Source organism: Typopeltis vanoorti, chromosome 10 (genome assembly GCF_054136105.1).
Source record: "Typopeltis vanoorti isolate ZY-2024b chromosome 10, IOZ_Tvanoo_1.0, whole genome shotgun sequence".
Classification (NCBI taxonomy): domain Eukaryota; kingdom Metazoa; phylum Arthropoda; class Arachnida; order Uropygi; family Thelyphonidae; genus Typopeltis; species Typopeltis vanoorti.
In genome coordinates, this window is record NC_143558.1 from 80,665,642 (window position 1) to 80,693,544 (window position 27,903).

The 27,903-nt window shown below is 36.7% G+C and overlaps 1 protein-coding gene across 1 annotated transcript in view; it reads left to right on the forward strand.

Moving 5' to 3' along the window:
- LOC150102538 (RNA polymerase II-associated protein 1) overlaps positions 1-27,903 on the forward strand; it is a 754,864-nt gene that overhangs the window by 214,798 nt on the left and 512,163 nt on the right. The window contains exons 11-12 of the mRNA XM_090399226.1: positions 9,229-9,330; positions 26,947-27,114. Coding sequence (XP_090255352.1) covers positions 9,229-9,330; positions 26,947-27,114 — 270 coding nt within the window. The remainder of the gene's footprint in view (positions 1-9,228; positions 9,331-26,946; positions 27,115-27,903) is intronic.

The following is a 27,903-nucleotide window of genomic DNA, read 5'->3' on the forward strand; positions in this document are numbered from 1 at the left end:
GAAATTATTTTTGTTTTTCAGCATAATCTCCCGTAAGACTAATTCATTTATTCCAGTGATGCTCCATCACCATTATCCTGTCCCTGTAGTAATTCTCAATAAGATCTGCAAAATGCCCCTCTACAGCTGCAATCGCCTCTTGATTTGAAGAAATATGCTGACCATCGAGGAAGACTTTTAATTTTGGGAAGAGACAGAAATCAGAGATAGCCAAATCAGGGGAATAGAGTGGATGTCCCAACAATTCATAGTGCAGATCCCTTAATTTTCCCATTGCCAAAACACCTTTATGGGAAGGTGCATTGTCCTAATGAAAGATGATTTTTTTCTAATACTATTAAATAAGTTAGTATTTTGTTTTATTTTCACTATGAAATATTCTCTATCCTCATTCTATCAGATAGAATGACCTAAGATCTGGGAGACAGTCATTCTAACACTACATTTAGCTTGATTTCTCTGAAGTAACTTCATTTTTTATCCCAACTCTACAGGATTTTATTTCCTTTCTAGTTATAATTTAAATTGTTTCTGCAACAGCTAATTGAGTGTTCTGTTTGTTTCATCACAGTTGTAATTTGTGATGACTGTTTGATTTAGCAATAATTCAGTATATTATTTATTTTGTTCTTATGGTGTGGTTTATACCATAAAGTACTATTATGAAACTATAGTGGTTAGTTTACTATAGTTTACTATAGTTCTTTTAAATAGCAATATGCCTTTGGTCAGGTCCTTTAGTTTGTTATAATGGTTTTTGCCACAGCAAAAGTTGACTGCATTATTTTTGATTTGTACTTAATGCAAGCTATGAAACTTTTTTCTTGCATTGTATAGTACAGACTGTAAATTTTAGTGAGAACCTCAACTAATTTGTTGGAAATTAGCTGGAAAAGTTAGTTAGCCATGGGCTTTTCCAGCTAACTTATCCCAGCACAGACACATCATATCACATCTGTTTACAGGTTGGTTTCATACTTGTTGAACCATCTTGTTATCCTTCTCTTTCATTCCACCTACTTCTGTTTTTTGAAAAGACTTCCCCCATGCCATTTCTCTAGTGACTAAAACCTCCAGCTATTCAATAAAAACTTCATCATATTTCTTCATTCTACTTGTCCACCCACTGCATTTTTTTTTAAATTTTTTAAATTATTATTATGATAATCCCATATACAAGATGTGAAGCAACCTGTTATACATTAGTATTGTGGATGGGCAAGAAGGAACTTATTGACATTTAGTTTGAAGAGCTATAGGATTGTATTCCCTGGGAAACACAATGGGAAACTTCCATAGGACATCAGTAGAAAGGTTAAATGAGGAGCAGGTGGAGTTTGTTTTATAAGTTGGGACTTAAACTATGAAGATGTGTTGAGCAATTGCTGCACATGTTTGGATGGTAGAATTATTGATGCTAGTTTGGATGAACATTGCCATGAAAATAGTTGTAGAAGATGCAAGCAGCAGAAACTACACCTCTGTGAGAGTGGGTGTAGTTCATCATCATCATCATCAAATTCCTGCCATGTACCCTCAAGGGGTGTACAGGATATGACAGTACTACATGAAAAAATTACATCATTACTAACTTCCTATCCACAATTTTCCTCCAAATCAGTCTGTTACTTGTCAAGACTCCAACATTATCAGATCTTATATTTCTATCGTCTAAGGCACTTTGTACCGTATCAATCCACCTATATCTTGGTCTTCCTCTGGGTCGTTTTCCTGCCAACCTGGCAGAGAACACTTGTTTTGCTAATCTTTCCTCTCCCATTCTATTTAAGTGACCATACCATCTGAGATTAGCTCTGCTAACGCATTCCTGGATGCTGACAATGTCAAGTTCTTTCCTAATATCCTCATTTTTAATATGATATTGCCATTGATGCCATCTGTTCACGCCTCTAATCTTTCTCAGGACTCTCATATCTGCGGTCTCTAGTCTTTGGTCAAGTGTTTTACTTCTGACCCAGCTTTCAGATCCATAAGTTAAAATTGGTTTGAACACAGTCTTGTATACAGCTAATTTAGTGTTCCGACTAATTTCTTTCTTATTCCATATGAATTTATTCAATTGACTTCCCACCATACCAGCTTTGCTGATTCTGTTGTCTATTTCTATATTTAGTTTACCATCTTCAGTAAAAATTGTGCCTAAGTAGCTGAAATGTTTTACTTGTTCCACCGGTTCTCCATTCACAACACAGTTGACATTTTCAATGATTCTGCCTATTTTCATTGTCTTTGTCTTTTTATTGCTGACCTTCATACCATATCTATTACAACAGCTATTCAATTTAGTCAGAGAATCTTGCAGACTTGTAGCGGATTTATTTAGAAGTATAACATCATCCGCATAAAGCAAAGAGCTGACATTAACATCTCCAATTTTGATATCAGGTTTAATGCCACATTCCTTCATAATGTGATCCATATATATAATGAATAACAGAGGGGATAACGTACATCCTTGTCTCACACCAGATTTAACATTAAACCATCTTCCTGTACTTCCTTCAATTCTAACTGCTGACTCACAACTCAAATAAAGACTAAGTATTGCTTGATATAATGCCCCATTGACACTATATAACTGCAGTGTATTGAATAGCTTCTCTCTTGGCACCTTGTCATATGCCTTTTCCAAATCGACAAAACTTAAATACAGATCTTTGTTATATTCCCATGCTTTCTCGACTATTTGTCGTAAAGTGAAGATCTGATCCTGACAGCCTCTATTTGGCCTGAATCCAGCTTGTTCTTCACCAAGCTTTTCTTCCACAATTCCTCTCAACCGTTTCTCAAGTATACTTGCATAGATCTTGCCAGGAACACTCAGTAGGGAAATACCTCTGTAATTCTCACATTCAGTTTTATTTCCCTTTTTATATATGGGTACTATGAGAGCTCTACTCCAATCATCGGGAATTCGTCCCTCTGTCCAGGCTTTCTGAACTATGCAGTGCAGCCACTGTAAGACTCTTATACCACCATACTTCAGCATTTCTGGTCGAATATCATCTACTCCTGCTGCCTTTCCACATTTCAAACCTTTGATGGCTTTTTCTACTTCAAGTATGGATATGTATTCCTGACTGCATGCCTGGTCAGTGTTTTTTATCACTGTGCTGTCATCACTGCTTGTTTCATTTAGCAGTTTTTCAAAGTAATTACTCCATACTTCAAGGATATCTTTTTCTCCTGTTTTCATTTCACCTTTATCATCTCTAATTCCTTTTACAGCACTCTTTCCTCCATTCCTAAGCTTCTTCAACAACCTCCAGAATATTTTGCCACCTTCTTGATATTTATTTTCTATATTCTTGCCAAAGTCCTCCCATGACTTTTGTTTAGCTAGTTTTACACACTGTTTAGCTCTCTTACATTTGTCTCTGTATTCTGTAAGAGTAAAAGCTGACTTATTTGCCAGGAACTTTTGATATGCTTTCTTCTTTTCCTTCACTGCCTCTTTAACTTCCTGTGTCCACCAGGGAGTTCTGATTTTTTTATCCTTGCACACAACCTCACCACATGCCTCTCTGGCAGAATCAATCAATGTTTCCTTCAGAGTTTGCCACTGAATCTCCAAGGTTTGATTCCTGTTCTCAAACTCTTTCATTTTCTTTTCAATAATATTTCTGTATTTTAGTCTACAGTTCACATCTGAGAGCTGCTCAACTTTTATTCGATTTAAAACTTTCTTACATGTTATTCTTTTCAATATGAAATTCAATTTTATCCTGCTCAAGACTAAATAGTGATCACTTCCAATTTCAAATCCTCTGTACACTCTGGTGTCCTGCACCAGGGAGAAAACATCACTATCAACAATAACATAGTCAATGAGACTTTTCTTATTCCTAGCCTCTTCTCTCCATGTGAATTTGTGCACATTTTTATGTTGGAACATGGTGTTAGTAATAACCAGTCCATGTCCTCAGCAGAAATCCAACAGATATTTGCCATTATTATTAGCTTTGCTCTTTTCTCCAAATTTTCCCAAAATATTTTTGTATGTCTCACAATCATTTCCTACTCTACTATTTAGATCCCCAACAAGGACCAACTTTTCCTTTTTCATTGTGTCAGTTGCTTTTTCTAAAGCCTCAAAAAATTCCTCCACTTCTACCTTAGTAGAACCTTCTGTGGGACCATAGGCACAAATAAGTCTCATTGTCCAGTTCCCCATTCTCATATTTGCCCACATTACTCTACTTGAGACTGCCTGCCATTCAAGAAGATTAGCCTCGTATTTTGTGTTGAATACTATGGCTACTCCTTCTTTTCCTTGATTGTCATTGCCTGAATATAACATTTTGTATTTATTGCTCAGAAAGATCTCACCAGTTTTGGTCTTTTTTGTTTCAGTCACCCCTATTATGTCGATCTGGTACTTATCTAATTCCTCAGCTAGCTCCATTTCTTTGCCATTCAGGCTTCTTACGTTGATAGTACCGATCTTTAACTCTGGTGATGTTGAGTTGGGGTTTGTTTTCAGATTTGTGGGTGTAGTTTTATTTATTTATTCGTGTGGGGTTCCCCCTATTCCTCGACTGCCCCTTAGGACTGAGTTGAGCTCTCCTAATGAGGGATTAAATACTATATCCTATGACTGTAACCTGTGTGTGTATGTTCACGGGACTGGTTTGCCTGCTTGTGATGAAAAACTCTAGATAAACTGGGGGTAAAACCCTACTGTCCACGCCCAAGACTGGGTAACTTGGCTATGGCTAAGGAAGATCCTTCAGCTCCTCACATCACCAACGGGAATCAAACCTAGGACTTGTGATTTATTCACATGTCCTTTCCCGGACATGTGAATTAGAGAGAATTGGTAATTTTAGGGAGTAATAGTTGTGATTAATGTAGTATAATATAACATACTGTAGTGGCAGACATCATTATAGTGATTTCATTATAACAGACCTCACTGCACTGATACTTTGGAGACAAATTCCCATCAAATTAGTACTATTCTAAAGGAATTCACTCTGGCAAACCTTCCATTCTGAAAGCTGCTCCTTTGATTCTAGTGAGTTGGCTATAATGAAAATTGGCTGCAACATTTTTCATCTGCTAGTACTGCACCACATTATTTTAAAATCATCTCTGCAACTTCCTAACATCCCATGTTGCTAGTATTTCAGTTTTTTTTGTAAAAAAAAAAAAAAAAACATTTATTCGTTATCATCATCATCAAATTCCTGACATGTACCCTCAAGGAGTTTACAGGATATGATAGTAGTACATGAAAAATTTACATCATTACTTAACTTCCTATCTACAATTTTCCTCCAAATCAGGCTGTTACTTGTCAAGAACTCCAACATTATCAGATCTTATATTTCTGTTGTCTAAGGCACTTTATACCGTATCAATCCACCTATATCTTGGTCTTCCTCTGGGTCGTTTTTCCTGCCAACCTGGCAGAGAACACTTGTTTCGCTAATCTTTCCTCGCCCATTCTGTTTAAGTGACCATACCACCTGAGATTAGCTCTGCTAATGCATTCCTGGATGCTGACAATGTCAAGTTCTTTCCTAATCTCGTTTTTAATATGATATTGCCATTGATGCAGCTAATCTTTCTCAGGACTCTCATATCTGCGGTCTCTAGTCTTTGGTCAACTGTTTTACTTCTGACTCAGATCTATAAGTTAAAACTGGTTTGAACACTGTCTTGTATACAGCTAATTTAGTGTTCTGACTAATTTCTCTCTTATTCCATATGAATTTATTCAGTCGACTTCCTATCATACCAGCTTTGTTGATTCTGTTGTCTATTTCCATATTTAATTTATCATCTTCACAAAAAATCGTGCCTAAGTAGCTGAAATGTTTTACTTGTTCCACAGGTTCTCCATTCACAACACAGCTGACATTTTCAATGATTCTGCCTATTTTCATTGTCTATGTCTTTCTATTGCTGACCTTCATACCATATCTGTTACAACAGTTATTCAATTTAGTCAGGGAATCTTGCAAACTTGTAGTGGATTTATTTAGAAGTACAACATTGTCCGCATAAAGCAGAGAGTTGACATTAACATCTCCAATTCTGATATCATGTTTAATACCACTTTCCTTCATAATGTGATCCATATAGATAATGAATAACGGAGGGAATAATGTACATCCTTGTCTCTCACACCAGATTTAACATTAAACCATCTTCCCATGCTTCCTTCAATTCTAACTGCTGACTTGCAACTCAAATAAAGACTAAGTATTGCTTGGTATAAGGCCCCATTGATACCATATAACTGTAGTGTATGGAATAGCTTCTCTCTTCGCACCTTGTTGCATGCCTTTTCCAGATCAACAAAACTTAAATACAGATCTTGGTTATATTCCCATGCTTTCTCAACTAATTGTTGCCCGGAACACTCAGTAGGGAAATACCTCTGTAATTCTCACATTCAGTTTTATTTCCCTTTTTATATATGGGTACTATGAGAGCTCTGCTTCAATCATCGGGGATTCGTCCCTCTGTCCAGGCTTTCTGAACTATACAGTGCAGCCACCGTAAGACTTTTATGTCACCATACTTCAGCATTTCTGGTCGAATATCAGCTGCTCCTACTGCCTCGGCATTTCAAGCCTTTGATGGCTTTTTCTACTTCAAGTATGGATATGTATTTCTGACGGTATGCCTGTTGAGTGTTCTTTACCACTGTGCTATCACTGCGTGTTTCATTTAGCAATTTTTTGAAATAATTACTCCATACTTCAAGGATATCTTTTTCTTCCATTTTCATGTCACCTTTATCATTCTTTTCTCCATTTCTAAGCTTCTTCAACAACACCTCCAGAATATCTTACCACTTTCTTGATATTTATTTTCTATATTCTTGCCAAAGTCCTCCCATAACTTTTGTTTATGCTAGTTTTATACAGTGTTTAGCATTCTTACATTTGTCCCTGTATTCTTTAAGAGCACAAGCAAACTTATTTGCCAGGAAGTTTTGATTTGCTTTCTTCTTTTCCTTCACTGCCTCTTTAACTTCCTGTATCCACCATGGAGTTCTGATTTCTCTATCCTTGCAGACAACCTCACCACATTCCTCTCTGGCTGAATTAATCAGAGTTTTCTTCAAGGTTTGGTTCTTGATCTCAAACTCTTTCATTTTTTTTTTTTTTCAATAATCCTTGTGTATTCGCTTTTATTCGCTTTATAACTTTCTTACATGTTCTTCTTTTCAATATGAAATTCAATTTTATCCTGCTCAAAATTAAATAGTGATCGCTTCCAATTTCAAATCCTTTGTACACTCTGGTATCCTGCACCAGGAAGAAAACATCACTATCAACAATAACATAGTCAATGAGACTTTTCTTATTCCTTTTCTCTTCTCTCCATGTGAATTTGTGTGAATTTTTTATGTTGGAAATGGTGTTAGTAATAACCAGTCCATGTGCTGAGCTGAAATCCAACAGGTATTTGCCATTATTATTTGCTTTGCTCTTTTCTCCAAATTTTCCCAAAACATTTTCGTATGTCTGACAATCACTTCCTACTCTGCTATTTAGATCCCCAACAAGGACCAACTTTTCCTTTTTCATTGTGTCAGTAGCTTTCTCTACAGCCTCAAAAAATTCCTCCAGTTCTACTTTAGTAGAGCCTTTTGTGGGAGTACAGGCACAAATAAGTCTTCTTGTCCAGTTCCCCATTTTGATATTTGCCCACATCACTCTACTTAAGACTGCCTGCCATTCAAGAGATTAGCCTCATATTAGGGTTGAATACTATGGCTATCTCTTCTTTTCCTTGATTGTCATTGTCTGAATATAAGATTTTGTATTTATTGCTCAGAAAGATCTCACCAGTTTTTGTCTTTTTTTGTTTCAGTAACCCCTATTATGTTGATCTGGTACTTATCTAATTCCTCAACCTGCTCCATTTCTTTGCCATTCAAGCTTCTTATGTTGATAGTACCTATCTTTAACTCTTGTGATGTTGAGTTGGAGTGTGCTTTCAGATTTGTTTCAATAGCTACTTTTCACTGTTTGTCCTGGTTCCCTGGTGAAAACAACGGGGGAGGGGCTTTTTTTAACCGGGCAAAGCCCCAGCCAGCATGAAATTTTGTCATGTTGTACCATTTTGTATATTGGTTTAAGCCAATAAGAATACAGTTTGGTCGGCTAAATCCTAAATTGCCAGCCCATACTCGTTTGTTTAGTATCCAGGTAGATACCCAACAGGGTGCACCATGAGAAGGTGAGGATTGGACATTAGGTTAGAAGCCCTGGTCGGTTCTCTGCATTCCTTTAAAGGCTATGTGGAAGTCTCTCAGTTATATAAAGCTTTGACCCTTAAGGACCCTTAAGCACTAATTTAATTATTCTACAAACATAGGCAAGAGTAAGAAAAAACTATTGCCATACCAGGAAACATTCCAGATTTAAATTCTATAGAACATAAAGAAATTTGCATATGACATTAAAATTCCATTTCTCTTTTAAATATTAAAGTAATTATGGAAATATTTATATGAGTATTGCATGATAACTATCTGCCAGAAGTAGAAAATTTGATCATCAGCTTTCACGATTGTCAGTGAGTGAACATTATGTTGCCCATATCTATTGTGCATTGGTACAATGAGCGAGTAAGTTGTGGGTTAGACGAAATGTGCAACTTTTTTTAAAAAGAATTTCAGGCCTCTTTAAACTAATTGGTGGTCTCACACTAGAAATTTGTCTACCATCTAATTATTGCATGAGAGGTAAAGGAAAACTACTATTAAGGGATTTTGTGTGTGTGTGTGTGTGTGTGTGTGTGTGTGTGTGTGTGTGTGTGTGTGTGTGTGTGTGTGTGTGTGTGTGTGTTATTTCATTATTTATTTATAGATATTTAATGTTCAATCATCAGTTACATTTTTTAAACTTTTTTTATGTTAGCAGTGTAGTTTCTGTTCCTTGATTGTTTATTAATAATGTGTTTAATTTTATGCTTATTCTTAAATCTTTTAAATAAGAGTCTTAGTTTTATGATTGAAATGAATATTGATTTTGGATGCAAACAGTTTTATATTACTAATACCAAATATATTGTCTTCATTTCATTAGCATAAATGTACAACAAATATATGAAATAAATAAATTATTGAATTGCATCTGAATATGTCGGCACAACTTTTTCAGTATTATTAAATTATGATGTAATATATTTCAATAATATATTTCACATTATTGATTACTATACATTAAAATTTATTTGTAGATACCAGGATACAGTCTTGAAGAATTATTTCACATAATTCGTAGTACATTTCACTCCCAAAGAGTAATTGCATTGCAGATACTTGGCCGTATAATGAAAAATGTAAGTCTAGTTTTTGTAATGGTTATTATGTTCAAGGGAGGTTAACATTACTAGGAAACTATAATATAAAAATTAATCACCCAAATTGAACAAAGATGCTATTAGGTCCTTGTGCTGTGCAGGGAACTAGTCACTTTGTTTTTCTCTTTTATTTATTTATTTTTCTTAATTGATGAACATGATCCCAAGCTACATCAAAATTTTATTTGTATATTATTATCTAGCCAATGAATTAACAAGTTAAATATTATACAATTACTGCAACTCACAAATGGCATTTAATTGTGCAATTAAGCTGGACTAAACACTCATTGCAAAACAGCTGCTGTTGCCCTTCAGAGGTTACACCCACTTTAAAAAGACAATAAAATACAGCTAACTACAAGACTACCTGAATTGGTACCCTTGTTAACTCTGTCTTACTACGTATGTGAGAGTTGACATTGCTAAATGAAGAATAAGAAAAGACTATTAGTCGAGATGAAGTGCTACAGAAAACTTTTGAAGATACCATACATGACACACATGTAACAAAGGGCAAGATTAGAATGAAAATCTGTTCCATTGCTAGAACAGAAGAAAATATTGTCACTGTGTTGGAAACAGCTCTGGTGGCTGCCACATAGCTAGATCAGATAGCTTACATAAAATAACACTAGCTATGTGGTTCAGCCACCAGAGCTGTTTCCAACATATTTAGTGACAATATTTTCTTGTGTTCTAGAAATGGAGCAGATTTTCATTCTATCCTTGTTATTTGTTATGTGTGTCATATCATCATCATCATCAAATTCCTGACATGTACCCTCAAGGGGTGTACAGGATATGACAGTACTACATGAAAAAATTACATCATTACTAACTTCCTATCTACAACTTTCCTCCATATCAGTCTGTTACTTGTCAAGACTCCAACATTATCAGATCTTATATTTCTATCGTCTAAGGCACTTTGTACCGTATCAATCCACTTATATCTTGGTCTTCCTCTGGGTCGTTTTCCTGCCAACCTGGCAGAGAACACTTGTTTTGCTAATCTTTCCTCTCCCATTCTATTTAAGTGACCATACCATCTGAGATTAGCTCTGCTAACGCATTCCTGGATGCTGACAATGTCAAGTTCTTTCCTAATATCCTCATTTTTAATATGATATTGCCATTGATGCCATCTGTTCACGCCTCTAATCTTTCTCAGGACTCTCATATCTGCGGTCTCTAGTCTTTGGTCAAGTGTTTTACTTCTGACCCAGCTCTCAGATCATAAGTTAAAATTGGTTTGAACACAGTCTTGTATACAGCTAATTTAGTGTTCCGACTAATTTCTCTCTTATTCCATATGAATTTATTCAATTCACTTCCCACAATACCAGCTTTGCTGATTCTGTTGTCTATTTCTATATTTAATTTACCATCTTCAGTAAAAATTGTGCCTAAGTAGCTGAAATGTTTTACTTGTTCAACAGGTTCTCCATTCACAACACAGTTGACATTTTCAATGATTCTGCCTATTTTCATTGTCTTTGTCTTTTTATTGCCGACCTTCATACCATATCTATTACAACAGCTATTCAATTTAGTCAGCGAATCTTGCAGACTTGTAGCGGATTTATTTAGAAGTATAACATCATCCGCATAAAGCAAAGAGCTGACATTAACATCTCCAATTTTGATATCAGGTTTAATACCACATTCCTTCATAATGTGATCCATATAGATAATGAATAACAGAGGGGATAATGTACATCCTTGTCTCACATCAGATTTAACATTAAACCATCTTCCTGTACTTCCTTCAATTCTAACTGCTGACTCACAACTCAAATAAAGACTAAGTATTGCTTGATATAATGCCCCATTGACACCATATAACTGCAGCGTATTGAATAGCTTCTCTCTTGGCACCTTGTCATATGCCTTTTCCAAATCGACAAAACTTAAATACAGATCTTTGTTATATTCCCATGCTTTCTCGACTATTTGTCGTAAAGTGAAGATCTGATCCTGACAGCCTCTATTTGGCCTGAATCCAGCTTGTTCTTCACCAAGCTTTTCTTCCACAATTCTTCTCAACCGTTTCTCAAGTATACTTGCATAGATCTTGCCAGGAACACTCAGTAGGGAAATACCTCTGTAATTCTCACATTCAGTTTTATTTCCCTTTTTATATATGGGTACTATGAGAGCTCTACTCCAATCATCGGGAATTCGTCCCTCTGTCCAGGCTTTCTCTATTATGCAGTGCAGCCACTGTAAGACTCTTATACCACCATACTTCAGCATTTCTGGTCGAATATCATCTACTCCTGCTGCCTTTCCACATTTCAAGCCTTTGATGGCTTTTTCTACTTCAAGTATGGATATGTATTCCTGACTGCATGCCTGGTCAGTGTTTTTTACCACTGTGCTATCACTGCTTGTTTCATTTAGCAGTTTTTCAAAGTAATTACTCCATACTTCAAGGATATCTTTTTCTCCTGTTTTCATTTCACCTTTATCATCTCTAATTCCTTTTACAGCACTCTTTCCTCCATTCCTAAGCTTCTTCAACAACCTCCAGAATATTTTGCCACCTTCTTGATATTTATTTTCTATATTCTTGCCAAAGTCCTCCCATGACTTTTGTTTAGCTAGTTTTACACACTGTTTAGCTTTCTTACATTTGTCTCTGTATTCTGTAAGAGTAAAAGCTGACTTATTTGCCAGGAACTTTTGATATGCTTTCTTCTTTTCCTTCACTGCCTCTTTAACTTCCTGTGTCCACCAGGGAGTTCTGATTTTTTTATCCTTGCACACAACCAGGTATGGTATCTTCAAAAGTTTTCTGTAGCACTTCATCTCGGCTAATCTTCTGGTAAAAAAAAAAAAACTCGAGGACAACCTAGAATCACATGGATAGATAATATTAGAAAATGACTAATTCTTTATTCTCCAAATTGATAAGTGATTATTAATTAACTTAAGGAATTCACAACGTATTCTAGAATATAAATTAAATTAAACTTTAATATATATTTCCAATATTTCGGCAACGTCACGTTGCCATCTTCGAAGGAACTTAAAATAAAGACGTGCACGCAGGCACTACACACAGTAAATGAGGACAAAGCGAGGAAGCTATTGTTTCTCCTAAAAGTCCTGATGGTACCTCCCCCATCGGGCTATGTAGGTATTCTTGGCCATTGGGCCGAAGGTCTCCTGATGTAAGCCTCCCAAATTTGGGGCAGTCTCATGCAACCAAATTTGTTGAGGTTTGGCATGTTTCTTAGGGCTGAGGCTGATTCCATTAAAATTTTTCAAATTTGAACTTGCTACGGTGTATTATTGTGGCTTTCTTCCACCATATTCTGCGGCATCTATCCAGAGCATGGTCTGCAAGACCCGAGTGGCTGGTGAAAATGGATGTAGTCCTTGTGTTCTGAAATTCTGATATTCACTGTCCTGCCTGTTTGGCCAAAGTAGGACAGCTGCAAGGGACCTGGTATACACCAGGTAGGTCTAGGGGAAGTGGTTGGTCTTTAGTGGAGCAGATAAGGGATGCCAATTTTCTATATGGTCTGTAACAAGAGGTCAAGTCATGTTTTTATAAGATTTTTGTAATTTTTTCCGAGGTGCCTCGGATGTAGGTACTCCCCATTCACAACAAGGATTAGAGTAATCCTTGTTGTGAATGGGGGGTAGGGTTATGGTTTACTGGTTTTAATATTTTTTGGATTTTTTTTTGGGGGGGGGAATAGCCATTGGCTAAGAAAGTGTTGAGGATGTGATTTAGTTCAGTGGTTAAGGCATTGTCATTTGAACAGATTAGATTAGCCCTGTTGTGTAGTGTCTTAATAACTCCATATTGTTGTGGGGGAGGGGGGGTGGATTGTTGGTGAATGTATCTGCCGTGGGTTTTCTATAAACTGAGAAAACCAAGGTTCCATCAGGCTGGCGGGTGACTAGTGTGTCTAGGATAGGGAGGCTGTTGTTTTCCCTCTTTTTCCAGGGTGAACTTGATTCTGGAGTATTGGTTGTTTAAGTGTGTTAAGAAGGAGAGTATCTGAGCCATGTGGCCAAATAGCAAATACATCATCAACGTATCTAGGATGGTGGTTGGCGAAGCCATATGGTTGGTTTTTGTGGGGCAAAGTTTAAAGCTTTCTCTTTAAAAGTCTCCATAAAGAAGTTGGCCAAGGGTGGGAAGAGTGGTGAACCCATGGCTGTCCCCTCTATTTGTTTGTAGAATTTTCCATGCCAAACGAAATAGCCTGAGTTCATTGTGAACTGAAATAGGGCTGATATATTGGGAGGAAATATAGCTTGGATTAGCTCTAAGATTTCCTTGAGGGAGACATTTGTGATTAAGGAGGAGACGTCAAAACTGACCATTATGTCAGTATGTTGGAGTGTGAGGTTTTCTATGCTGGCTTTGAAGTAGTCCTAGTTTTTTATGTGTGATGGTGTGTTGCCAGTATAGTGTGTGAGCACTTTGGCCAAATGTTTAGCTAGTTTGCATGTGGGGGAATCAATGCCATTCACTATGGGACATAATGGCACATTTTCTTTATGTATTTTTGTGGGGGTGGGATATAGAGTTAAACGGTTTTAATTTGTTAGTAACTTCTACAGGCCAAGAAGTGACCTTCTTAAGCAGCCTCTGGAGTTTTCTGATTTGTGAGTTGGTGGGAGTGTATTCAATAGGGAGGTAAGTAGCCTGATCTAATAATAGAGCATTAAGCTTACCTGTATAGTCCCTTTGGTTGAGTACTACGGTGGCGTTTCCCTTATTTGCTTTGGTGATTACTATTTCTTTGTTTTTTTTCATTTCCTGCAGAGCTTTATTCATATTAATTAAATTAGGGAAACAAAACACACGTGTTATAAAGATTATTTTACTGATTACAAATAAAATAATAACTTTATGTTTCAACCCCTGTATTGAGGTCATCTTCAGAAGGATACGTTCAGAAGTATAAGAACAAGCTACATGCTGTTGTACACTACACAAGTAAATTACATCTACATTGTTAACTAATCTTTTTTTCTTAGCCTGCCCTCTAGTGGGAAAAAAAAAACTAATAACTAAAAACTAATAACAAAAAAGATTTCAAGAATGCTATTGCTATACCATATGTTAGAGGCATTTCAGAAAAAATAGACAGAACACTACACAAATACAACATCAAAACCACCTTCAAAACCCCCGACAAAATTACCCCCCCCCACCCCCCCCCCCCCCCACCCCCCCCCCCCCCCACCCCCCCCCCCCCCCACCCCCCCCCCCCCCCACCCCCCCCCCCCCCCACCCCCCCCCCCCCCCACCCCCCCCCCCCCCCACCCCCCCCCCCCCCCACCCCCCCCCCCCCCCACCCCCCCCCCCCCCCACCCCCCCCCCCCCCCACCCCCCCCCCCCCCCACCCCCCCCCCCCCCCACCCCCCCCCCCCCCCACCCCCCCCCCCCCCCACCCCCCCCCCCCCCCACCCCCCCCCCCCCCCACCCCCCCCCCCCCCCACCCCCCCCCCCCCCCACCCCCCCCCCCCCCCACCCCCCCCCCCCCCCACCCCCCCCCCCCCCCACCCCCCCCCCCCCCCACCCCCCCCCCCCCCCACCCCCCCCCCCCCCCACCCCCCCCCCCCCCCACCCCCCCCCCCCCCCACCCCCCCCCCCCCCCACCCCCCCCCCCCCCCACCCCCCCCCCCCCCCACCCCCCCCCCACATATGATTAAATTCACACTTACCTTCAGATTGTTAGCTGATTGTTATTGTTATTATTATGGGCTACTCTAAGAAGTCCTTAGAATCATCGAGGGAGGCTCTAAACATCACGTTAAGAACTATCCAACATTTGTGCAGTATCTATCATACTTTGCTTTGTACTCATTCACAGTTATGGTACCTGAAACAGACTTTGGCAACCGATTCCACTCCTTTGCTACTCTCCAAGCAAAAATCCTATGTATAACATCCTTGCTGACTACACTGTTACTCAGTTTCCAAAGATGGCCTGTAGTTCTGCCACCACCAAATCTGTTCAGAAAAATTTCCTCTGAAGTAATCTTGTAGAAACCAGCAAAGGTTGGTCGATTGGTAGAGCCTCTGCTACTAATGGCTCGCAAAAAATTAAGCAAGTTTGAGCGTGGTTAGTAGTTGGAAGGGGTTTAATCATTTGATGCTATTGGCACACTCTCTCTCGATGAGTCTTTGGACTCCCTGGAGGTGTCACGTAATAATAATGATAAAAATCCCTCAGTAATTTAAAAACCCCTCAGTTGATATGATTGTGTGTCTCAATCATATCAACCATTTTCCACCTGTCAACCAGTTTCTGTAACCTACAAATCTTCAACCTATTCTCTTAAGAAATGAAATGCCGCAGAAAAATCGATAACACCCACTGGATGCAACACAAGACCAATGATCAAGTCGAAATAGGTTTAAACTTCCCAGAGTATATAATAGATATAATCATTAAACATCAGTTGAGATGGTTTGGACACATCCAGAGAATGATCCCTCATAGATTGCCATATTTAGCTCTGAATGGATGTATAGGAGGTAGAAGACCTAGAGGCAGACCAAGAAGTACTTGGATAAAGTTGCTGAAAGAACATTCTCATCTGCCCAGCTATAGAGTCATCAATGAGATGGCCAAAGATCGTGATAAGTGGAGAACCTTTCTTCTTAGTGGAATCAACCCGTTACCAAGCGGATGAGATGATGATGATTCTCTTAAGATTTATTCTATAGACCTGCTTCCATCTTGGTCACTCACCTCCAGATCCTCTCCACTTCCTACTCATCACCAAGAAACCCTGGTGTCCAGATCTTCATGCAGTTGTCAAGATGAGGTCTTATCAAGGCTCGATAAAGGGACACAATAACCTGCTTCTCTCTCTCTCTCTCTCTGTTCGTCAAAGTATTCTTTAGTAACCGAGTGATCTGATGAGCTGCTTTAGCCACCTTTGATATGTTCCCCCCCCCCCCCCCCAAACGTTAACTCCATATCCACTAAAACTCCCAAGTCTCTGGCTTCATCAATTTCTGGAGTACAGTTCCGCCATGTGGTATACAGCTGGTAATCTTTACACCCCAAAATGCATAACCTTACACTTTGTCACATTAAACTGACATCCATTCTCCTTTGCCAAGTCTGCCCATCTATCCAAATCATCCTCAAAATTTTGACATTATCTGTATTCACTATTGCTCTATCCAACTTTGCATCATCGGCAAACAACTGAACAGTTCTTCTCAGATCCTTCCCTATATCATTAATGAACAAATTAAATAGTAGTGGTCCAAGAACAGAACCCTGCTGCACACCACTAGTCACAGGCCTTCTTTTGAACTCTACTCCTGAATAAACTACTCTCTGATATTTCTCCATCAACCACCCTCCTATCCACCTCACCAACCCTATATCGATAGGGTTGGTGAGGTGGATAGGTGAATAAATGATTATTGTGCATAATCATTTATTCAAATTTAGTTTGAATAAAAAAAATAAACTAAGTTTTATGTTCACATGGAGAATGGAATGAATTTAACATGAATGACTTCCTATTTAATAAAGTCAAAATATTTTGCCTTTATTTAATATGAATTAAACTAATTACATATACTGTCACTGTGAACATGTATTATTATTATTGGTAAATGATGCCTGGTGCCTCTATTGGTGGGTGTACGAAATGCAATGTTAATGCAATAGATTATTTACTTCCAAGGATGTTCTGTGCTATATGATATGCTAATGACACCATAATTTTTCTTAAGATCACACTTTCCATATTTGAATGAGTCAGAATGTGCATCCATTCTGAACATTTCTTAAACTGAATTAAAGAATATAATTTTTTTTCTTTAATAATTTTTTTTTTTAATTTAAATTCTTAATAGTAGTTATTATTTAGGTTGTAGTGAATTTCATCCCTGGTGAGAAACTATCTAGTTTATTTGGAGGCCCAATATAGATTGAAAAAGTCCCTGCTTTGGTCACTACAGTAGGAACTTCTGATTTGTCTAACTCTTAGGCTACCCACAATACTAATACCAATATACTGTAGGTTCACACCTATTTCTAACTGGAAATGGCCTTAAAGAATATAATCTTGAAGAATTGACCCACAGTTGCCAGTTACTTTCCAATTTCCTTAGAGAGAAATGTTCCACTGTAGCAAATAATACTCAGGACATTTCATATTAAAAGTTGTGTTTGTAAATTCAAAGCATAATCATTAATACAGAGCTGAATTTTATTTATTCATTTTATTTTATTTTTATTAGTATTTACTTGTTATTTAGTATTACTCTCATTACTGCATGCTACTAAGTGAATTCCATTTAACTCAGCAGTGATTACTTTAAAATAAATACTTTAATTTTTAAATTAAAGAAATAAAATACTTTCTTCTTCTTATTGTGCTATCTTCTATCGAAGGTCAGCGACCATCTTGGCGAACAAACTGCACTCTTGTGCTAATCTGAGCAGTTGTGCACTGCTCTTTCCTGTCCACGTCTTGATGTTGTCAAACCATGATATTCTTTTTCTTCCTCTAGTTCCTTTGCCACCAATTCTTCCTATCAAAATAGTTTGTAGAAGTTGGTATTTGCTGTTTCTCATGATGTGGCCAAGATATGATGTTTTTCATTTCTTGATTATTCATACAAGATGTTTAGCTTTGCCAATGGATTTTAAGACCTCTTCATTGGTAATTTTTTCTGTCCATGATATCTTTAGCATTCTTCTGTATAGCCACATCTCAAAGGCTTCGATTTTCTTGATGGTTGTCGTCTTCAATGTCCATGTTTCAACTCCATAGAGCAGAATACACCACACGTAGCATTTCAGCATTCGGCATCTGACTTCCATGTTTAGGTCTTTATTGCAGAATAGTGTTCTCATTTTCATGAAGGACAGCCGTGCAACTTCAATCCTTGTCTTTATATCTATTTCTGGATCCCACCGTTCATTAAGCCAGCAACCAAGATATTTATATCTTGACACTTGATCAATATTTTTCCCATTGAGTGTCAGTTTCATTGATGAGGCTGGATGTTTGCTGATGATCATGTATTTTGTCTTGTTGATGTTTATATTTATTCCCATTCTTTGGCTTTCTATGTATACTGTCAATGAGTTTTTGGAGATCCATAATATTATCTGCAATTAGCACGGTGTCATCTGCATATCAAAGGTTGTTAACAATCTTTCCATTTATTGTGATTCCCTCTGAACATTCTTCCAATGCTTTTTTAAAGATTACCTCTGCATATATGTTGAACAGGATTGGTGAGAGCACACATCCTTGTCTCACTCCTCTTTTGATGTTAATATCACTTGTGGTAATGTTGTCTAATTGAACGGTAGCTGACTGATTCCAATACAGATTTGTTATTAGTCTTATGTCTTGTTCGTCTAGCCTTATTTGTTGAAGGACTTCTATTAAGTTAGTGTGTCTGACTTTGTCGAATGCTTTTTCAAAATCTATGAAACACATAAAGACAGATTTCTGTTTTTCTATGCATTTTTGTATCAATATTTGGGTACAGAAAAGGGCCTCTCTAGTACCAAAACCATTCTGAAAGCTGAATTGTGTTTCACTTAGAGTTTCTTCACTTTTTCTATAAATACAATTCTGAATTACTTTCAAAAATATTTTTAATGTTTGGCTCATTAGACTAATAAGTCGGAAGTCACCACAGGAATTTGCTTTGGGTTTCTTTGGGACATTGATAAATGTAGATATGAGCCAATCTGATGGAAATTCATCACTTTCATATATTTTATTAAATAGTTTTTCAAGAAGTTTGATGTTATCTGGTTCTATTAATTTTAAAAATTCTGTTTGCACACCATCTGGTCCACTGGCTTTTCCTGTTTTACTTGTTCGTATATCATTCTCTATTTCGCATTTCATGATTGCTGGTCCTTGAATGTTATCTTTTATATTTATAGGCTTCTGTCTAGTATTATTGAAAAGTTCTGTTACATATTTTATCCAAATCTGTGCTTTATTCTCTTCTTCTAGAACTATTTTTACATTTTCGTCTCTTAGAGACACTATTTACTTTTTCCTCAGTTTTCCAGAAATTTCATTGATTTTCTTATACATATTGAAATTATCATGTTTCTTCTGAAGCAGTTCAATTTCAGTACATAAATTTTTCATCCAATTTTCCTTGGCTTCTTTTATTTTTTTCTTGATGATGTTATGTGTTTCTGTATACCTGCAAGGTCTTTGTTTTTGTACATTCTTCTTGTATCAATAAGAGAAAGAATCTCATCTGTCATCCATTCCTCTTGTTTTATATTATTCACATAACCTACTTCTTCAATACTTGTTGTTATGATGGCATTCTTTAAGCTATTCCAAAGAGATTCCACACTTTTATTTTCTTCTATGTTAATCTGTTGTAATCGCAGGTTAAGCTGTGTCTTAGCACTTTTATTTATGTTCGGGTCTTTCAGTTTTTCTACATCAATTTTCTTTTTCTTCTTTTGTGATTTTTTAGCTGATTTTAATCTAAGACGTACTTCTGCAACTATGGGATTGTGGTCTGATGAGATATCTGCTCCAGGATAAGTCTTGGCACTCTTTATACTACTGTGGAATCTTTTATTTATCAGTATATAATCAATTTGATTTCTGACGATGTTATGTTGGTTATCTTGAGGTAATTTCCAAGTGTACAGTCTTCTAGGTGGAAGTTTAAACCAGGTATTTGCTATTGTTAGATCTTCTTCCTGACAGAACTGGACTAGACTATCTCCTCTGTTGTTTCTGGTGCCTAAGCCATGTTCGCCAACAATTTCTCCATTACCCCCTCTTCCCACTTTTGCATTGAAATCACCCATCACTATGTTTATATCATGTTTCTTTGTTAGGTTTTTAATCTCTTTTAGGTGTTCATAAAACTCTTCAACATCTTCTTCACTTTTGTCAGCTGTGGGTGCATAAGCTTGGATGATATTTATGTTAATGGGGTTTCCCTTAAGTTGTAACAGCATTATCCTTTCAGAAAATGGAATCCAATTTATTACTGATTTATTGATTTCTTCATCTATTATTACAGCTACACCATGTCGATGTTTGTTCTCATCATTCCCAGAGTAATACATTGTCGTATTATCTTGTTGACACTTTCCAGATCCTGGCCATCTTGTCTAGCAAATTCCCAAAATCCGGATGCCCAGCCTCTTCATTTCTCTTGTGGCATTTCTTAATTTGCCAGCTTCATACAGAGTTCTGACATTCCAAGTTGCAATTTTAAAAGTGGACACCATTTTGAGCCTGGAGATTCTTCGCACCCCTGTCCCATTTAAGGGACGCCGGGAACTTGGGACCAATTGTAAGGGTTTGCTCGCCATGGTGGTTGTTCTGGAGATAAGGTAGAGCAGTAGTTTCTCCTTTCCACTGTAGCAAATAATACTCAGGACATTTCATATTAAAAGTTGTGTTTGTAAATTCAAAGCATAATCATTAATACAGATCAGTAAAGAATACAGATAATTGAGATCCTTGTTCCATCAACCAGTGTCACCTCACTCTTCCACTAGTAAAAGACAGATACTTTGGTGACTCAAAAGAATGCTATATATTGAATTTAATAGCTATGTTCACAAATTAAAATAAGCTGCTGAAATGACACAATGTCCAACACAGTGGAATAAAAATTAAGGCCTTATTATAAACCATATTTACAAGACCTAAGAATCTGGGACATGGGTAATCATAGGCATTAAACAGTGCATCTCAGCAGTGAATCATATATTTGAAATGTCTGGAGAAATATACACCATCAATTTAATGATGATTCTATCTATGGCATTTTATGTATTAGAAATCACTCTGTTAATATAATAAATTTTTCAAATTAAAGTATTTTATTTCTGGTGAGGTACATCATAAAGTGTTGGAAACTAGTAGAATTTTTATTCAGGTTTTTTTTTTTTTTTTTTTTTTTTTTTAATTGGTTGTATATGGGTTTACTTTCATACTGTGAGATGAATGGTAAAGCACATCACTTGATGTAACACCATTAGGACCAGATGCTATTTTACTATCCAAGTTGTTTTAAGATTCTTCTGATGTCTTTTTTTTTTTTTTTTTCTAAATGAAAAAAAGATACCTGGAGATCAGCTTTATCTTTAGGTAATATTGCCATAAAGGTGAGACAGAATACTGATGGACAGAAATTGCGCCAAACAGCTTTTTAGCATAATTTCTGTGCAAAAAGGAACCAGAAGGCACGATTGGCATTTGCAGAGATGGTCAAGCACTTCATATTTAGCCATTTCAAAAGTCATATTTAGCCTTATTGATGATGGTTTAGCAAGTGTTGCTGACTTCAGATAATAATTGAAATTTTGTCTCAAACTGCTTACAGCTTGGATATTGAGTGGGGAATGAAGAATCTCTTTCCAACATGAATGATTTTTGCAAACAAGTATCTGTGAACATTCTCCAGACAGTAATCTGACCACAGAAAGGAGGATTAAAAGTCTTGGATATCTTCCTACTTAGCATTGATGTAGTGCCAAAAGGACATGAGATTGTTAATAGCTGAAGAGAGGTTGTTCCAGTAGAGATGAAACTTAGATGACATTGTGAATTTACAAGAGTAGCGGTCACCTCAATAGTGTACCTGGCAGTAGAACTGGCTAAGAAAAAGATCCAGAGTGGTGAAGAAGAGCATTGCTGATAGGTAATGAAGTGATTGCTAATTGGGTGATGAAGAGGATTGCTGAGCATTCTGATTTGAAGATTAACAATTGCTTTAGATCATTGCTTACAGCAAATGCCTCAGCATCCCTTCAAGCTTGATCGTTGGAAAAGGAAGCCATTTGGATTATGGACATTAAAGTCACCAAGAAAAATAATGTCACTTAATGTTAAAGTAGTTGGAACAGAAAATAAAGTTTCAAGGATAAGAAACCATAGTGGTCAGAATGATTTTCAGAATTGTGTCAGCAGTAGAGACAGCAGGAATTATACATAATGGGGCAGTGAAATCTTAAACACCAGAAATTTGGAAAAGGGAGATTCAAGATTAGGAAGAAATATTGGATTACAGTATATAGTTTGGACAGTTAAGATGGGTTATGGTTGATCCCACTCACATACCACTACACAATTTTTCTCTAGGTTCAGTCTGGTAATAGATTACAGTGATGCATAAACTCATCAGGAAACTTCGAAATACCAGCTTCGATCAGTCCGGATTCACTATAGTCTGGTTTTAAATCCTAAATAGTACACAAAATTATTTTTTTATACATAAATGTTCGGTTTTTTCCCCTTATGCAGTCAAGTCTCTTTTTGTGCAGTTTATTTTTATGTGGTTTTAAAGTTATGCGATATGATATTTCAGTTTTTTCGGGAGTTCCCCGTTGTATATGTATGTACCTGGACTCGGTGAGAATGTAAACGTGGCATTATGTTCAATGTCTTAATGTGTAAGCTATGTATAGTACGAGTAAGCAGTGGACATTTGTGAACTTTAATGTTGAATTAACTTCTATGTCTATCAGTTTTTGATGTGCAAATCTACAGTAAAGTTGATTTGTGATAATTAAATTTTAATCCCATTTAAAAAAAAACTATGTAAGGAGTGCAAAAAGAAAACGTGAAAGTGATTCTGTCACCAAGAAACGTAAATGGCTCACTTTAGAACAAAAGCTCGATATAATCCAGCTTTATGAAGAAGGTGCGTCCTTTGCTAAAATAGGCCGTGAAAAAGGAATGGACGAGTCATCATTTCGAAAACTTATCAAAAAAAAAAAGATCAATACAAATCGCAAGGTATGGCTACGGCTTCTTATTTATCAAAAATAGTGACTAAAACCAGAAGCACTCGAATGGTAAATGTGGAGTGACCATTATCCATATGGATCAAAGACATATGCGCATATCTGCAGTAAAGTTGATTTGTGATAATTAAATTTTAATCCCATTTAAAAAACTACATACTAAGCGGAACTCAAAAGCGTTCCACTTAGTCAAGTGGAAATTCAAGCCAAAGCATTAAGTCTTTACAATCACTTGAAGACTATTGATGATATAGAAAACGAAGGTGAGGGAACTAGTGAAAATTTTACGGCAAGTCGTGGATGGTTTTTTTCGTTTTAAGCAGCGAACTGGTATTCACAATGTTCATATTGTTGGCGAATCTTCCAGTGCAGATAAAGAGGCTGCTTTAAGATATCCGAAGGAATTGAGTGAAATCATACAAAAAGGTGGCTACAAACATGAACAAATATTTAACATTGATGAAACGGGATTATTCTGGAAAAGGTTGCCGTCACGCACTTTTATAGCAGCCAATGAAAAGTCATGCTCTGGATATAAAATTAAAAAAGACTGTCTCACACTGTTATTAGGTGGAAATGCAGCAGGGGATTTCAAATTAAAACCGATTCTTGTGTACCATGCATAAATGTATCAAAAAAAATCTTCCAGTGTTGTGCCGTTCAAATAAGAAAGCATGGGTCACAAGAGTTTTATTTGAAGATTGGTTCACCAACTATTTTTGCCCTACAACAGAACATTATTGCAGAGAAAAAGGATTAGATTTTAAGATTTTATTGATCTTAGATAATGCCCCCAGTCATCCGACTGGTCTTTGTGATTTAAAAGAAAATGTAAAAATAACTTCCACCAAATATGACGTTGGTGATCCAACCAATGGATCACGATGTCGTTGCGACATTTAAGGCCTATTATTTGCGCCGCACTTTTTCGCAAGCCATAAAAGCTACAACAGGAGAAAATGTGCCTACTTTAACGAAATTTTGGAATGGCTACAACATCAGAAACGTTATCGAAAATATAGGCGAAGCATGGTATGAATTAACAGCAAGCATTATGGAAACATATCATACTACATTGCGCAAATGATTTCATTGGTTTTGAAACTCATTTTCCACTAATAACATAGTGGAAATTGGACAGTAACTTGGTTTCAAAGAGTTAGATTGCATCAACGTAATGGAGTGCATTGAATCGAACACTAATGTAGTAAATTTAGTTTAATCCTTTATCCAAGTGTGAGCAAACAAAGTTTGCGCCAAAGGTATCTTCAGGACTGGGGCGAGGTGGTACAACACCAGGGCGACTCCTTGCAAAGGTGTACCTACCAACTTTTGTTGGTAGCTTGCTCCACCTTTGCAAGGAGTCGCCCTGGTGTTGTACCACCTCGCCCCAGTCCTGAAGATACCTTCAGGTGCAAACCTTGTTTGTTCACACTTGAATAAAGGATTAAACTAAATTTACTATATTCTAACTAAGTGAAAAATAAACTTTCAACATCTTTCTCTAAATCCAGAGTAATTTATTAAAAAGGTGGCACACCATTTGACAACTCCTATAGGTAGAGATGACCTTGCTAATGCTTCTGGCTGGTATCTCCACTTGGGCCTGGCTCCCACTGAAGAGACCTCAATAAAGGTTGAAACTAGTCTGGATAGCGGCCCTTCCCTTAATGCATAACATTAGACATATCCGCAAGGATATGTGTTTTGCATTATGGGAGATACTGAGTTAGGAGTGTTGGTAGCTTGCTCCACCTTTGCAAGGAGTTGCCCTGGTGTTGTACCACCTCACCCCAGTCCCGAAGATACCTTCAGGCGCAAACGTTGTTTGCTCACACTTGAATAAAGGATTAAACTAAATTTACTATATTCTAACCAAGTGAAAAATAAACTTTCAATGAACACTAATGAACTGGATAATGAAACTTATTAACATGGATGAACAACGAGCCTATGAAGAGTGGGAGGACAACTTAGACAACGATGACTGTGTTGAAGTGCCTGCTCGAGAATTAACAGCTGAACAACTATCAAAAATTATTGGAATGGTTAAAACCTTGTTAGAGCATATTATGGAAGTTGATCCCAATATTGAACGTAGCCTTACAATTCACTGAACAATAACCAATGCAATTCGTTGCTACAGAGAAATGTATGAAGAGAAAAAACCAAAGAAGAAAAATGTGCAGATATTGATATTGCAATTTTTAGAGAATAAAAAATGAATTACGAAAAACATGTATTTTTTGTTTAATTATTTTTAATAAAGACATTTGAATTTATTAATCTCGTTTTATTTATTGAAAAACATGGAGAATATTTTTGTTTGGAACCAATTATCATTTTTGTATGTATTTAGTTCCTTGATTAGTCCAGTTTCAAATGGTCCAGGATATCGGTGGAACCGATTACCTGGACTATGCGAGGTATTGCTGTATATTGGTCAGATTTGGTCCCTTCTCCTGTCTTGAAGCCAGCCTGCAGAACTGCTTTACTACGGTTCCTCCCCTTGAAGATGAACAAGATTCTGGATTTCCATACTATGTTTTCCATACCCTTGGAGGGCATCTCTCTCTCTTTCTCTCATTGGATGTTTGAAGTTGGGGTGAGAAAACAAAGCTAGAACATCTGCTCTGGTGACCAAACATGGCAACAGCACTTCAGAGTCCAATAATCAAGATAGTGATGTTTCATTGGCTGATAAATGTCATCTGCAACCCAGTAGTCTAGTTAGCTTTTTTTCCTTCTAGGAAGATATTATTTTAGGAATTATCAATTAGAAACAGTTGCTGCATGCTAGAAATTAGTATTAATATTAATAAATAATAATAAAACTATTTTTGATGTTTACATAAAATGAGATTCTGCAGTATTGAAGATTACAACAAGGTATGGAAATGGACAAGGCACTGTCTCCAATCAGTTCTCCAAGGTTTTGATCACGTTTTCTGCCTGCAACATCATTGCCACAGTACAATCTTATATGCACCTCAGGCTGGTAGAGCACTATGTACATGACTTGCATCAGTCTATTCCATGTTGAATTCATGGTGTTCTAACAGCCCAAGGTGCATCTACAACTTATTAATCAAAAATTCTCCAAACAAATTGTAGGTGTTTCCATTATTTTGATAACCTCTCTGTATGTCAAACTGAATTATGCCAAATGTTGTTTCAATATATCGACTAATATTCATTTTTCTTAAATTCTGTAATAATGTTATTTTGTTTCTTTTTTCACTATGACAAAAAAAAAAAAAAATACTACCACAGATATAACAAAATATTCATCCACATCGTATATTGTTGTTGACATACATAACTGAATGATTGAACACAAATGAAACATGGCAAAATTTTATGGATTTTATTCAGTAGAACAGTCCACATTGGTTTGCATACAGTCTGTATGCGATAAGGAAAATTGCTTGTCATTTTCATAATCGGCATACTTGAATAAGTAAATGTTGACTAAACTTTTTTCTGTATCCAGAAACCATAGTTTCCATGTGTAATTAATTGAACTGGTGTTTCTTTAGGAATTTGCAGTTAGTTTATATATACACTGAATGGATACTTAATTAGGAACATTCCCTTTTAGCAAAATGGGGAAAGTGTTCCTAATAAAGTAGCCACTGTGTGTGTGTTTGGGGGGGGGGGGTAAAGTATAAGCCATACAATTAAAGAATGTTCACTTGATGGGTATAAATCAATCTGTGGATTATCAGAGTTCATAATTGCATTGTCTATATCATTGAAATATATCATCATAGCATGCTCCTTGCTTGATTTATTTCATATTTTTTCTTTATTTACCTTACAGTATTGGCAAGGTTTATTTGATGATTGTCTACAATCATGTTTACTTCCTGATCTGCTGGAATCAGGCATTGTGCCACTCCTTCGATGGGCTTTGGATGATACCACTGAATCTGTCATGGCAGCTTCTGTATTTGCTATTCATAACTTGCTAGTTTGTGAATTTGATGAGGTAGGACTAGTGAAAACTTGAATGTATATTCATTATTATATAGATGTAATAAGTTATCCATTTTTAATTTTTTTTTACAGGTTCAAGACAAAATGTGATTATTCATGCATAATATAAAAATTAGTACAAAATAAAACACACCTGTATAAGTACCTGTTTTACTTTGTCTTAGTTTCGTCCTTGATACTACGCAAATCCCATCTAGGATACAAAGAAGCTTTTAGCAGGTCTCATACAGAGATGATAGGATTTTTCTTCTAGGAAACTCAGTATTTACATCCCTAAAAACAGGCAGACCTGAATATGTGGGAGTTAATACCTTATTTACTTGCTTCAGTCATAAATTCTAAAATAACCATAACCTTGATGCTGGGTTGTTAGCAGTAAGATCTTTATGTGTCTCATTTCTAGTTGCTGACTAAAGGAATCTTGTCAAGACCTTCTTCAGTTGATTCCTGAGTTTGTTTCAAAATAACTCTCAAAACTGACCATGAAACTTGCATTATTTCACACAATAATCCCATTTAGTATTAGAAACATGAAGTAGCAGCATTTGTTTTTAGCCTAATGCATTGAGTTTCTGTGGTTTAGCAGTTCTGTAGAAATCTTCCAGTATTGTGACCATATGATTTTAGATAAATAACTAGTTTAATAAAATAAACAAATATAACCCTACAATAAGTCATCAGAGGCACTAGCAAAAGTTATATACACACACTAAAAAAAAAAAAGAACTAGAAGCCATTAATTACATATTAGATGTTATCAGAACTTTGTAATTGGTAAATA